Here is a 15,418-nt window from a genome sequence, read left to right on the forward strand (position 1 = left end):
TCCACCCCATACAATCAGTAACACTCAAATGTGTAACATGGTCAAGACCAAAGAGCTGTCCAACAAAATTGTCACCTCCACAAGGCTGGAAAGGGCGACGGAGCAATTGCCAAACAGCTTGGTGACAAAAGGTCCATTTTTGGAGCAATCATTAGAAAAGGGAAGAAGCTAAACATGACGGTCAATCTCAATCAGAGTGGAGCCCAATGTAAGATATCACCTCATGGGGTCTCAATGATCCTAAGAAAGGTGAGGAATCAGCCCAAAACTACACGGCAAGAGTTGGTCAATGACCTAAAAAGAGCTGGGATCACCGTTTCCAAGGTTACTGTTGGTAATATAATAGACGTCATGGTTTAAAATCATGCATGGCACGGAAGGGTCCCTTGCTTATACCAGCAAATGTCAAGGCCCATCTAAGTTTGCCTATGACCATTTGGAGGATGCAGAGGAGTCATGGGAGCACGTTTTGTGGTCAGATGAGAGTAAAAGAGAACTTTTGGCCATACCGTGTTGGGAGGAAGAAGAATGATAAGCTATCTCACGAACACCATCCCTACTGTGAAGCATATGTGACGAGTGCACTGTATTAAAGAGAGGATGACTGGGGCCCTGTATTGTGAGATTTTGGGGAACAACCTCTTTCCTTCAGTCAGAGCATTGAAGATGGGTCGTGCCTGGGTCTTCCAACATGAAAATGACCCGAAGCACACAGCCAGGAAAACCAAGGAGAGGCTCCATAAGAAGCATAACAAGGCTCTAGCACGGCCTAGCCAGTCTACAGACCTAAAACCCAATAGAAAACCTTTGGAGGGAGCTCAAACTTTGTGTTTCTCAGCGACAGCCCAGAAACCTCACTGATTGGTGGACCAAAATCCCTCCTTCATTGTGTGCAAACCTGGTGAAAAACTACAGGAAACGTTTGACCTCTGTAATTGCAAACAAAGGCTACTGAATACCAAATATTAACATTCGTTTTCTCGGGTGTTCAAATACTTATTTGCAGCTGAGCTGTATCACAAAAATAAATCGTTAAAGAAATCACACATTGTGATTTCTGGATTTTTCTTTTTAGATTATCTCTCACAGTGGACATGCAACTACGGTGAATATTTCAGACCCCTCCATGATTTCTAAGTGGGAGAACTTGCAATATAGCAGGGTGTTCTAGTACTTATTTTCTTCACTGAATATGCGGTCGTGAACTTAACATTTTAACATATATGGCTAATTGTACTGTGATGCCCAACTGGTTGCTTTAATAATGATAATGCTCACATAACAAAACCCAAGCATCATAGCTTGGAAACATCTAATGCTGTGTTTTCAACCTTTTTTGAATGACGGCACGTTTTTACATTGGAAAAAATCTCACGGCACACCACAAGCTAAAAATGTGAGACATCTGTTGTGATTGAGGGCTATACAAATAAAATTGAATTGAATTGAATTGAAAAATGTTCCATAATTACTTTCTGTACAGTATATTCAATTATAAAATAGTTTCTCAGTATTTATAGTTAGTGTGAAACAAGTCTGTTTAGATTAATACAAAGCCGAGGAATCTTTTTCAACAGCTCTCAGTCTCTGGTTTTATTTTTTTCTAGCAGTTAGGCTTGAAAAGCTCGGAATGATCAGACAGGAGGACTTTAGCAATGTATTTAACCACATTAGGGCCGAACATCTCGCTGACAATGACTTTGCAGACAGGTAGTATTAATGTCCCTGCCACAGTGTGGGACTTTTTGGATTTAGCAACAAGTTCAGGAACAAGCTAACTGGGTTTGAGGGTTTTCTCATTTACCTTTGTAGTTCTTCTCAAAAAAGTTTCTCTGTGTTTTTACAAAGGCGAACAAAATAGTACATAGTTTGAAGCGACGGGTGTTTCGTTCGGAGATGATGTTTAAACTTGCTTGGCACCATGGAACTGTTGGCTCGTGTCGCATTCAAGAACTGCTCGGATTTCTAGCCATCAGCCAAATTGTTGTCCTTGACAATGTGTTGGAATAAAACACAGGGGGAGGATTGACGGTTGTCACCTATGGAGAAAATGAAAAGGACACTTTCGTGTATATCGACACTTGACGAGTTTATCAAATGATGTTCAGTAGGCGTGCTGGGTTCCACATTCTCGCGGACAGCAAGGTGGCTGATGGCTAGAAATCTGAGCAGTTTTTGAACGCAACACGAGCAATACCTCGCTCATCTGCACACGACAGAGAACTTTCTACCTACTCCTTCCTTCCTATTGCAACTCCACCCGACGAGGTAAAAAAAAAAAAAAAAAAAAAGCAATATTGGATAATTTCTCGTGGCACACCTGACAATCTCTCTCGGCACACTACTGTGTTGAAAAACACTGATCTAAAGGTCAATGAGCATACAGTGGGGCAAATAAGTATTTAGTCAACCACTAATTGTGCAAGTTCTACCACTTGAAAATAGTAGAGGCCTGTAATTGTAAACATGGGTAAACCTCAACCATGAGGGACAGAATGTGGGAAGAAAACAGAAAATCACATTGTTTGATTTTTAAAGAATTTATTTGCAAATCATTGTGGAAAATAAGTATTTGGTCAATACCAAAGGTTCATCTCAATACTTTGTTATGTACCCTTTGTTGGCAATAACGGAGGCCAAACGTTTTCTGTAACTCTCCACAAGCTTTTCACACACTGTTGCTGGTATTTTGGCCCATTCCTCCATGCAGATCTCCTCTAGAGCAGTGATGTTTTGGGGCTGTCGTTGGGCAACATGGACTTTCAACTCCCTCCACAGATTTTCTATGGGGTTGAGATTTGGAGACTGGCTAGACCACTCCAGGACCTTGAAATGCTTCTTACGAAACCACTCCTTTGTTGCTCTGGCTGTGTGTTTGGGATCATTGTCATGCTGAAAGACCCAGCCACGTCTCATCTTCAATGCCCTTGCAGATGGAAGGAGATTTTCACTCATAATCTCTCGATACATGGCCCCATTCATTCTTTCCTTTACACAGATCAGTCGTCCTGGTCCCTTTGCAGAAATACAGCCCCAAAGCATGATGTTTCCACCCCCATGCTTCACAGTGGGTATGGTGTTCTTCGGATGCAATTCAGTATGCTTTCTCCTCCAAACAAGAGAACCTGTGTTTCTATGAAAAACTTCTATTTTGGTTTCATCTGACCATAACACATTCTCCCAGTCCTCTTCTGGATCATCCAAATGCTCTCGAGGGAACCACAGGCGGGCCTGGACGTGTACTGGCTTCAGCAGAGGGACACGTCTGGCAGTGCTGGATTTGAGTCTCTGGTGGCGCATTGTGTTACTGATAGTAGCCTTTGTTACTGTGGTCCCAGCTCTCTGTAGGTCATTCACTAGGTCCCCCCGTGTGGTTCTGGGATTTATGCTCACCGTTCTTGTTAACATTTTGATGCCACGGGGGGAGATCTTTCATGGAGCCCCAGATCGAGGGAGATTATCAGTGATCTTGTATGTCTTTTCTAATAATTGCTCCCACAGTTGATTTCTTTACACCAAGCGTTTTACCCATTGCAGATTCAGTCTTCCCAGCCTGGTGCAGGTCTACAATTTTGTCTCTGGTGTCCTTCGACAGCTCTTTGGTCTTGGCCGTAGTGGAGTTTGGAGTGTGACTGACTGAGATTGTGGACAGGTGTCTTTTATACCGATAATGAATTAAAACAGGTGCCATTAATACAGGTAACGAGTGGAGCCTCGTTAGACCTCGTTAGAAGAAGTTAGACCTCTTTGACAGCCAGAAATCTTGCTTGTTTGTAGGTGACCAAATATTTACTTAAATATTTAATTTATTTAAAATAAGTTCTTTAAAAATCAAACAGTGTGATTTTCTGTTTTTTTTTTCCACATTCTGTTTCTCATGGTTCAGGTTTACCCACGTTGACAATTACAGGCCTCTATAATCTTTTCGAGTAGGAGAACTTGCACAATTGGTGGTTGACGAAATGCTTATTTGCCCCACTGTAACTGCCGTGCTCAACTTCGACCAGCCCTTGTACAAATTCTTCTACGTTCACTTTGAAGGCAACATGCATACTGGCTCAAAACCGGTAACGAAAAAGTTGTCGATATTATCCGATATCCCTTTAAAATACTTTTAGCGGCCAATATTAATGGCTAACCGATAATATTGGACAACTAAAAAAAAAAAACGAAAAAAAAAAAAGAATTAAAACCACTTGATGTCAGAATATTGCAAGGTTCTAGCTCAACAATCACATAGTAAACTCAATTTTCCTCTTCTCTTTTTAGTCTACGAAGTGGTCGCTATCACTGGAGACATCAAGGGAGCTGGGACTGACGCCAACGTGTTTGTTACCCTTTTCGGGGAGTTTGGCGTTACCCCTAAGGCTCACCTGGCCAGCAAGTGAGCAGGAAATTGATTATCTTTTGGAATGTCTTTATTGATACAGCAGTTTTCTTAACTCCAGACTTTGGGTGGATCCTTGGAGTCAAACTAGAGTTAGAGTGGTTTGTCCAATTGATGGTGATAAATATCACATCCATTTAAAAAAAGATTACATCTAATAGCTAATGAATTAAGAGTTGGGGTTAATGTTATTTGTTAGGGTTTCAGTTTAGGGTTTAGCCAAACTGTATGAGTTCCCATGGTCCACCTTGCAGTCAGTTTAAAACGTAACGTCTCCATATTAATGCATACAAAATAACTAATCCATATTTTTTACTCTCCTCTGGTCTTTTCAGCACAGAAAAGAGGTACTTTGAAGGTTTATGATTGACTGGTGTTGGCTTGTATTGTTCAGCACTGTATGAGAGAGCACTCCATTCGTTTGTTATTAATTAAATGTCATTTTCATATATTTAACTCTTTATCGGGCAAGTCCTCAAATACTTCAAAAATTAACATGTTTTTACGAACAAATTTAAGTTCTTGCCCTGATAAAGCGTCAACCTTCTGATAACAATCAGGGTTGCCATGACAGCTCTCTCCTATACAGTATTTGGAGTAAGGCGGAACTACGTGGCATGGCCGGTCTTCTTCCCGATTCAGATACGAATGGAAGAAGACCACGATGTCATTTCTGTGCTGCTGACGATCAAATGACCGCCAGGCAGTCGCGCATTGATTGACCGATCAGGTTACCGGGCTGGGCAGGAGGACATCCTTACTTTATTGTTGGCTCACGCGGGACCATGTCACCCACACCTCGGGTCCCCGTGCGCACCCTTTGTATTCAGTGTGTCCATGCTGTGTGACTGCAGCTGATGAAATAGCATACACGGCGAGCGCATCCAGAAGTTTCACCTTACTCCCATATATACCTGTACTTAGATCAGGTCGCGCCTGTATTGTGTGACTAATAACACGATACGGCCAGTGTGCATATCTTTGGAAATTCAGTGGGACTTGCAAGTTGCATGAATTCCAAAGTTTGCATTGGGTTTGCTTTTCTTTCCGTAATCACTGTGCCACTCCACCCTGGCCTACAACAGGTGGCAGATCTAGCAAAGCCATTCATGAGTGTTGGACAGCCTTCAATTCTTTAGTACATGACACCGTGCACTTTAATTATATGGTCCTTGGCACGGCTGGCAGCATTTCAGCGATGTTGGTAGAGGACAATGAGACAATGGAACGTTGGAAGTTCAAACCTAAGGTTGTTAACGCTTTAATTCAGGTTTCCAAGAGCCGCAACATGCACAAGACTTTTTTTTTTTCTCAATAGAAGGGTCAAATTTTTTATAGGGTGTCATTTGGAAGTAACAGGGTGGACAAACAGGTGACATTTTGTGCTAAAGTTAGCCCTCAGCCTAGCTTTGCTAGCATATTAGCTAACATGACTTTGGATACTTCATAAGAAATCCATCGCTTTATAAATAAACCATTTGAAATTAATCAATTAAATTATTATCATTGATATGCAGTTATAACAGAGAGGACACGTTATGATTAACCACAGTGAATGTACTTCTGTGCCACTGAAGGCAATAGATGTCCAATCCAATCAAATCTGGCGGCTCCCAATTTAAATGGATCAAACATCTATTACCGTCAATGGCAGCAAATAAGTTTAATTTGGATGCAGAAACCACACTTGGCCATAAAATCATATTTTTTGTTTAACTGGTACACTCATTATGTTTGCCACGTTACTAACTCCTATCTTTGCAGAAGCCGAACTGCATTCGAGAAGAATAAGACGGACGTTTTCCGCATCAAAACGCACAATGTGGGTGCGCTCAAGAAGCTGAGGTAAAGTACTATACACGTTAGGTCTTAGTAAAATGGCCTTTAAATACATTTCACGTTATGGCAGGATGCCAAACAAGTTAAGAATACATGATTTCAATCACCCTGTTTCTTAGTAGGAATTAAAATTACTAGTTGTTAGAGGGGTCTGAAAAGGCCGACAGAGGGAGCATAACAGCGGCTTAAAAGGGACGAGGTCGCGCTTATTTTCCAGCTGTGCAGCACTTTGCTGGATTTGATCCCGCAGTGGAAGGTTAAGCACCATCTGCTTTCGGGTGTTAACATCTTTTGGCGTAGCTAGCAGTTAGTCATGTCAGGTGGTTTGAATTTGAATGCATCTTTCAACAGTTTTACAGATCGGAAGCGTATTGCTGCCACACACAAAAAAAGTCTAGTATCATGGTTTTACATGATAGTTATAACTATCATGTAAAAATGTGATACTATCATGTAAAAACGTAATAGTTAAATGTAAAAATGTGATACTATCGTGTAAAAACGTAATAGTAACATGTAAAAATGTGACACTATCATGTAAAAATGTGATACTATCATATAAAAACATAATTATCATGTAAGCATTTGAACTATCGCGTAAAAACGTGATAATGATGTAAAAATGTGATACTATTATGTAAAAACGTGATACTATCGTGTAAAAACGTAATAGTAACATGTAAAAATGTGATACTATCATGTAAAAATGTGATACTATCGTGTAAAAACATAATTATCATGTAAGCATTTGAACTATCGCGTAAAAACTTAATTTATTTAATTATGTAATTAATTATGTAAAAATGTGATACCATTATGTAAAAACGTGAAAACTATCATGTAAAAATGGGATACTATCATGTAAAAACTTCATAATAACATGTAAAAATTTGAACTATCATGTAAAAAATTGATAATTATGTAAAAACGTGATACTATCATGTAAAAACATTATAATTGTGATGTAAACATTTGAACTATCGCGTAAAAACGTGATAATTATGTAAAGAATATGATAGAATAATGTAAAAATGTGATAGTATCACATTTTAACAATATACTTTCATTTAACAACATGATACTGTCATAAAAAATGTGATAGTATCATGTAAAAATCTGATACTGTCATGCAAAAACGTGATAATTATCACCTGAAAGTAATACTTATCACGTAAAAACGTGATACTATCATGCAAAAACAATATCATTATTTAAAAGTGTAATAATTATCAAGTAAAAACATGATACTATCATGCAGAAATGTGACAGTAAAATGTAAAAACGTGATAGTATCACATTTTAACAAGATATTATCATGTAACAACGTGACACTGTCATGTAAAAATGTGATAGTATCATGTAGAAACGTGATACTATCATGCAAAAACGTGATACTTATCATTTAAAAGTAATAATTATCAAGTGAAAAACGTGATACTATCACGTAAAAATATGACAGTATAATGTAAAAACGTGATAGTATCACATTTTAACAAGATACTATTATGTTACAACGTGATACTGTCATGTAAAAACATGATAGTGTTATGTAAAAACATGATACTATCATGTAAAAATGTGATAATTATCATTTTAAAGTGTAATAATTATTAAGTAAAAACGTGATAGTATCATGTAAAAATGTGACAGTATAATGTAAATACGTGATAGTATCATGTAAAAATGTGATAGCAACATGTAAAAATGTGATACTGTCATGCAAAAACGTGATAATTATCATTTAAAAGTGTGATAGTATCATGTAAAAAAGTGACAGTATAATGTAAACACGTGATAGTGTCACATTTTAACGAGATACTATCATGTAACAATGTGATACTGTCATGTAAAAACATGATAGTATCATGTGAAAGCGTGTTAACTATCATGTAAAAACGTGATACTATCATGCAAAAACGTGATAATCATCATTTAAAAGCGTAATAATTATCAAGTAAAAACGTGATACTATCATATAAAAATGTGACAGTATAATGTAAAAACGTGATAGTATCACATTTTAACAAGATACTATCATGTAACAATGTGATACTGTCATGTAAAAACGTGATAGTATCATATGAAAACGTGTTAACTATCATGTAAAACCGTGTTAGTATCATATAAAAATGTTTTAACTATCATATAAAAACGTGATAACTATCATGTAAAAGTGGGTAAGAATCATGTCAAAATGTGATATTATCAAGTAAAAATTTAAATTTAAATATAAATTAAAAATTTATCATGTAAAAACGTGATACTAGAATTTTGTGTAGGGGAGGTTGCCTGGCAGCAATATCCTTCTGTAGATACAGTGGGGCGAATAAGTATTTAGTCAACCACCAATTGTGCAAGTTCTCCTACTTGAAAAGATTAGAGAGGCCTGTAATTGTCAACATGGGTAAACCTCAACCATGAGAGACAGAATGTGGGAACAAAAAAACAGAAAATCACATTGTTTGATTTTTATAGAATTTATTTCCAAATTAGAGTGGAAAATAAGTATTTGGTCACCTACAAACAAGCAAGATTTTTGGCTGTCAAAGAGGTCTAACTTCTTCTAATGAGGTCTAACGAGGCTCCACTCGTTACCTGTATTAGTGGCACCTGTTTTAACTCATTATCGGTATAAAAGACACCTGTCCACAATCTCAGTCAGTCACACTCCAACCTCCACTATGGCCGAGACCAAAGAGCTGTCGAAGGACACCAGAGACAAAATTGTAGACCTGCACCACGCTGGGAAGACTGAATCTGCAATAGGTCAAATGCTTGGTGTAAAGAAATCAACTGTGGGAGCACTTATTAGAAAATGGAAGACATACAAGACCACTGATAATCTCCCTCGATCTGGGGCTCCATGCAAGATTTCACCCCGTGGCGTCAAAATGATAACAAGAACGGTGAGCAAAAATCCCAGAACCACACGGGGGGACCTAGTGAATGACCTACAGAGAGCTGGGACCACAGTAACAAAGGCTACTATCAGTAACACAATGCGCCGCCAGGGACTCAAATCCTGCACTGCCAGACGTGTCCCCCTGCTGAAGAAGGTACACGTCTGCGGTTCGCTAGACAGCATTTGGATGATCCAGAAGAGGACTGGGAGAATGTGTTATGGTCAGATGAAACCAAAATAGAACTTTTTGGTAGAAACACAGGTTCTCGTGTTTGGAGGAGAAAGAATACTGAATTGCATCCGAAGAACACCATACCCACTGTGAAGAATGGGGGTGGAAACATCATGCTTTGGGGCTGTTTTTCTGCAAAGGGACCAGGACGACTGATCTGTGTAAAGGAACGAATGAATGGGGCCATGTATCGAGAGATTTTGAGTGAAAATCTCCTTCCATCAGCAAAGGCATTGAAGATGAGACGTGGCTGGGTCTTTCAGCATGACAATGATCCCAAACACACAGCCAGGGCAACAAAGGAGTGGCTTCGTAAGAAACATTTCAAGGTCCTGGAGTGGCCTAGCCAGTCTCCAGATCTCAAGCCCATAGAAAATCTGTGGAGGGAGTTGAAAGTCCGTGTTGCCCAACGACAGCCCCAAAACATCACTGCTCTAGAGGAGATCTGCATGGAGGAATGGGACAAAATACCAGCAACAGTGTGTGAAAAGCTTGTGAAGAGTTACAGAAAACGTTCGGCCTCCGTTATTGCCAACAAAGGGTACATAACAAAGTATTGAGATGAACGTTTGGATCGACCAAATACTTATTTTCCACCATGATTTGCAAATAAATTCTTTAAAAATCAAACAATGTGATTTTCAGGTTTTTTTTTTTTTTTTCCACATTCTGTCTCTCATGGTTGAGGTTTACCCATGATGACAATTTCAGGTCTGTCTAATATTTTCATACATACAATACTTATTTGCCCCACTGTATAATTTGAAAAATGGAGCAAAATTTGGTTCAGGGAAAATGCCTTTAACTCATTCACGAGTCACGACTAACTCGAAACAATATTGATGTAATTCAGGAAATATAAAAAAATCTAGGTGTTCTTAAAAAACTACTGAATGTAACTAACCATTATGTAATTTGTCAACATGGCTCTTTTCAAGGTAATTTCTATACTTGTGTAGTTTTGATGGAGCAAAAACAAAATAATACAATTTTTTAAAAAAGTATTTGAAATTTTACAAAATAAACATTTATCATGCAAAAATAATGTTTCATAGTTTCTGTCTGTGAATTTGTTCAACAAGTGCGACAAATTGAAAACTCCCGCCAACACGTTGTTAATGTCGATGCGCAGGATCGAGCACGACAACACAGGAATGAACGCCAGCTGGTTTTTAGACAGGGTGGTGGTGACCGACATGAGTCGGCCTCACCTGCGCTTCTACTTTGCCTGCAACAACTGGCTGAGCCGCGAAGAAGGTGACAACCTCTTTGTCAGGGACCTGCTGGGCAGCCTGAACCAGATGGATGTACCAAAATGTGAGACAAACACACGCAAAATGTACATTTTTCTTAGGGACAAAAATATTAAATCATACTAGGGTTGTCAAATGATTAAAATTCTTAATCGAGTTAATTACAGCTTCAAAATTAATTAATCGTAATTAATGGCAATTCAAACCATCTATAAAATATACCATATTTTTCTGTAAATTATTGTTGGAATGAAAAGATAAGACACAAGATGGTTGTATACATTCAACATACGGTACATACCGTAAGTACTGTATTTGTTTATTATAACAATAAAACAACAAGATGGCATTAACATTATTAACATTCTGTTAAAGCGATCCATGGATAGAAAGACCTGTAGAAATTTTATATTAAAACCCCTCTTAATGTTTTCGTTTTAATAAAATTTGTAAAATTTTCAATCAAAAAGTAATCTAGTAGCCCGCCATTGTTGATGTCAATAATTACACTATGCTCATGAGTGCTGAAGCCCATAAAATCAGTTGCACCGAAGCGCCAGCAGAGGGCGACAAAACTCCCAAAAACACAATTAACAAGTGGACATTGCACTGTGCTGTCATTTTAATCTGTTTGAGTGGGGCATGTGCGTTAATTGCGTCAAATATTTTAACGTGATTAATTTAAAAATTTAATTACCGCCCGTTAACGCGATAATTTTGACAGCCCTAAATTATACTCAAACTCATTTGCAGTTTCTAGATTAATTTAAAATTTGAGAACCTACAAATATGATATCCATAGTTTAATTACTTGAACAAAGACCTAACTACTGGGATTCAATTAAACATTTGGAAGACATTTTGATTTGAAAAATCCTGAAAAATTTGCCTCTGCTCTTCATATTTCCTGCTACATATTCATGAATAATAGGTAATAAATGATAAAAGACTTGATTAGGTCATCTTTCAGTTCAATGGTAATATCTTTACTACATTAAATATTTGGTATTCATCAAACCAAATCTTGATAATCACAGTACTGTAATAGGGTTGCAAATGTTGCTCGCTTTTTCTTGGGAGTCGTAGTTAGCTTTTTTGCTAGCAACTTACTAAGAAAAGATAATAAATAAGCAATTAATTGTCTCATTCTGAGTATATTCAATAACAGATTTGCATGAGGTAGAGTGGGAGATCCAATCAAGGCTAAATATGTTTTATGATGAAGTCAAATTCAGTGCATCATGTGATTAACTGGTTTCTTCTTCTACCATGATAAAAAGGTGAAGGTAACAGGGATAATACATGAATAATATAATCTTTTTGGACGATACAGCCCCTGACAAAAGTCATGTCGCTCATCCATTTTGTAGAAACAATTGCTAATAAACTGACTTTTAATTATTCAATTGGTTTCAGAAATGGCTCATATGAAAGCTAAGACACTCCCAAATTTATCATTTAATGAAGACATAAAGGTCAAATTTTGGCAAAACAAAAGTTTTGTCACCTACAGAAAGTAGTGTGAAAATTGAACAAAAATGTACTTTAAATAAAGAAATATGTTACATAACATACAGTGCTGCTCAAAAGTTTGTGAACCCCCTCAACATTTTGGAATTTTCTATTATTTCAACCTGATTTCCTAATCAATCAATTCAGTAGTTTTTTTTTGTTTTTTTAACAGTTGTGTTGTCGAGACTAAATTAAAAAGAGTTTTCATCAACTGATGTAGGTGCAAAATTGAACTGTTTGGTCACAACCAAAACCGCCATGTCTGGCGAAAAGTCAACACTGCATACCACCAAAAGAACCTTCTCCCAACAGTGAAGCATGGAGGTGGGAATGTCAAGATCTGGGCTTGCTTTTCATCCTCAGGACCTGGACAACTCCACATAGTCCAGGGAATCATGAATTCTGAGGAATATTGTCAAATCCTAGAACATAACCTGACGCCATCTGTTTTGAAGTTAAAGCTTGGCAGAAGGTGGATCATGCAACATGATAATGATCCAAAGCATTCCAGCAATACAACCAAGGAATGGCTGAAAAAGAAGAAGATTCGTGTTCTGGACTGGCCCAGTCAAAGTCCTGACCTAAATCCCATTGAAATGCTGTGGCGGGACCTGAAGCGAGCAGTTCATGCCAGACGCCCATCAAACCTCTCTCAACTGACTGCGTTCTGCAAGGAAGAATGGGCAAAAATCCCCCAAAGTAGATGTGAGAGGCTGATTAGTCACTACAGAAACCGTTTGGTTGAGGTAATCTCTGCAAAAGGAGGCGCAATATCCTATTAACTGAAGGGGTTCACATACTTTTGCACACATGATATCTGAGTTTTTCTTAAATCAACCACTTTTGTTAAATAAAGAATGACAATATAACTATTTCTTTTGTTTCAGTCCATTATTTGGAATGTCAGTATTGTGGATTTGGGTATAACTTAACATTTAATAAGGTTATTTTAGTTTTTTTTACAAAAAATCTGACCATCGCTGTGGGGTTCACAAACTTTCGAGCAGCACTGTAAGTGTATTAAGTAGTGGTGCTGTGAGATTTTGTGTGACTTCCATGGGCTTCGACAAGAATTCATACAATTTATTGATGAGGTCATCAGGAACATCAAAGAAAGCAGTCTTGAATGCCTCCCAGAGTTCATCAGCATTCTTGGGTTTTGTCTTCCATGTGTCCTCTTTCATCCTACCCAGACATGCTCAATGTTGTTCATGTCTGATAACTGGGCTGGCCAATCCTGGAGGATCTTGATCGTCTTTGCCTTGAGGAACTTTGAGGTAGAGATTAAGTATGCGATGGAGCACCATCCTGCTGCAGAATTTGTCCCTTTTTATGGTTAGGAATGTAAGAGGCAGCTAAGATTTGTTGATATTTTAGACTATTTATGTTGCCTTCCATCCTGCAGATCTCTCGCACACCCCCATACTGGATGTAACCCCAGACCATGATTTTGCCACCACCAAACTTCACTGTTTTCTGAGTGAATCTCGAATCCATGCGGGCTCCAGTAGGTCTCCTGCAATATTTGCGGCGACTGTAGTGTAATTCAATGGAAGATTCATCTGAAAAATCCACCTTTTGCCACTTTTCCAGCGTCCATCCTTTTGACAGGCTGTGAGCCTTGGCAAATGCCACAGGGTTTTTTAATTGTCTGCACCCTGAGAGATCTGCAGGGTGGAAGGCAACATAAATAGTCTGAAATATCAACAAATCTTAGCTGCCTCTTACAAAGGGACAAAATCTGCAGCAGGATGGTGCTCCATTGCATACTTCAATCTCTACCTCAAAGTTCCTCAAGGCAAAGAAGATCAAGATCCTCCAGGACTGGCCAGCCCAGTCATGAACAGAATGAAAGAGGAAGCATGGAAGACAAAACCTAAGAGTATTGCTGAACTCTGGGAGGCATGCAAGACTGTTTTCTTTATGTACCTGAGGACTTCATCAATAAATTGTATGAATCCTTGCCTAAGCCCATGGAAGTCATACAAAATATTACATTTGGATCTCACAGCACTACTACTTAATTTGCTTATGTTATGTAACATATTTTTTTATTTGAAGTACATTTTTTGTTCAATTTTCACACTACTTTCTGTAGGCGACAAAACTTTTGTCTTGCCAAAATTTTGACCTGAATGTCTTTATTAAATGATAAATTTGGGTGGGTCTTAGCTTTCATATAAGCCATTTGTGAAACCAATTGAATAATTAAAAGTCAGGTTATTAGCAATTGTCTCTACAAAATGGATAAGCGACAAGACTTTTGTCAGGGACTGTAAAGTGGAACAGATTATAAATCTATCAATGAACCAGTTTATTTGAATCTATAAAGCACACCTTATTATAAGGCGTGTTAGTGTGGCAATGTACTGCATTTTAATTTTTTGTTATTTTTTTTTAACGTTGTAATTATTGTTTTATATTCTTTTTTTATGTGTGATGAATGTGTGTTGAGCCACTTTTCCTTTTGCAGTATAATAACATGAATAAGTAGGCAGCATATCCAGAAATAACAAGATGACTCTCTTGTAATCAAATTCCGTCCCCGTGTAATCCTTTGCTGATATGTGATCCGTCAGTCCCAGAGTCTATTAGGCGACGCACGGCAAAGGCGTGGATAATGACACAGCAATTGGCTTTAGCGCAGCCGCGGTTATAAATTTTAACCTGGAAAGCAGCTCAGAGTGTAGATTAGCCACAAAACCACAAATTCGTGCAAGATTGAAAGGGTGAGGAAATTGATGCTCTGTTACATAACAGCATACGTATTGTCTATTTACTAGTGCAGGCATGTGACTGTACTGTAATGTACTGTAAACTAGAAGCATGACAATAAATAGGTTGCTAAATTAACTCGGCAAAATTAAAACATTATATCTGGGCCGAGCGCCCCAATTTGGAAATTTAGTTCACTGAATAACATGAGAATGGGCAAGCATACATAACAAGAATAAAACTCGCAAAAGTCTCAGGAAACTCAGGGATGCCTGAAGTAAAACAGAAATGAATCCTGCTGAAAGCATTCATTTTAAAGTCATTTTGGGCATTTTCAATCCTTTAAAGATTCAAATGATATAAAAAATACTTCTGTGTGAAAAAAAATATTCCACTACCATAAACTTCACTATCAGTTGGCGGGAAACGGTGTGCTATTTTCAAAAACTTAAAATTCCAAATATTTTCAAAACCAAAGCCGCTAGCGACCTGAAACCAAAAAAAGCACATCCCTTAGACATATACGAGTCTCCATGAGCAGCGGCATAAAAAAAAAAAAAAAAAAATCAAAGTCGTTC

At 38.0% G+C, this 15,418-nt stretch overlaps 1 protein-coding gene across 2 annotated transcripts in view; it reads left to right on the top strand.

Annotated features, from left to right (window-relative positions):
• LOC130905652 (lipoxygenase homology domain-containing protein 1-like) overlaps positions 1-15,418 on the top strand; it is a 129,399-nt gene that overhangs the window by 3,427 nt on the left and 110,554 nt on the right. Inside the window, exons 2-4 of one of the 2 annotated variants that reach the window (XM_057819224.1) lie at positions 4,270-4,384; positions 6,152-6,232; positions 10,493-10,677. In XM_057819224.1, the coding sequence (XP_057675207.1) occupies positions 4,270-4,384; positions 6,152-6,232; positions 10,493-10,677 (381 nt within the window). Of the gene's footprint in view, positions 1-4,269; positions 4,385-6,151; positions 6,233-10,492; positions 10,678-15,418 lie in introns of those variants that run through there. The other variant, XM_057819223.1, reaches the window with a different exon arrangement.

This window comes from Corythoichthys intestinalis, chromosome 17 (assembly GCF_030265065.1).
Source record: "Corythoichthys intestinalis isolate RoL2023-P3 chromosome 17, ASM3026506v1, whole genome shotgun sequence".
Classification (NCBI taxonomy): Eukaryota; Metazoa; Chordata; class Actinopteri; order Syngnathiformes; family Syngnathidae; genus Corythoichthys; species Corythoichthys intestinalis.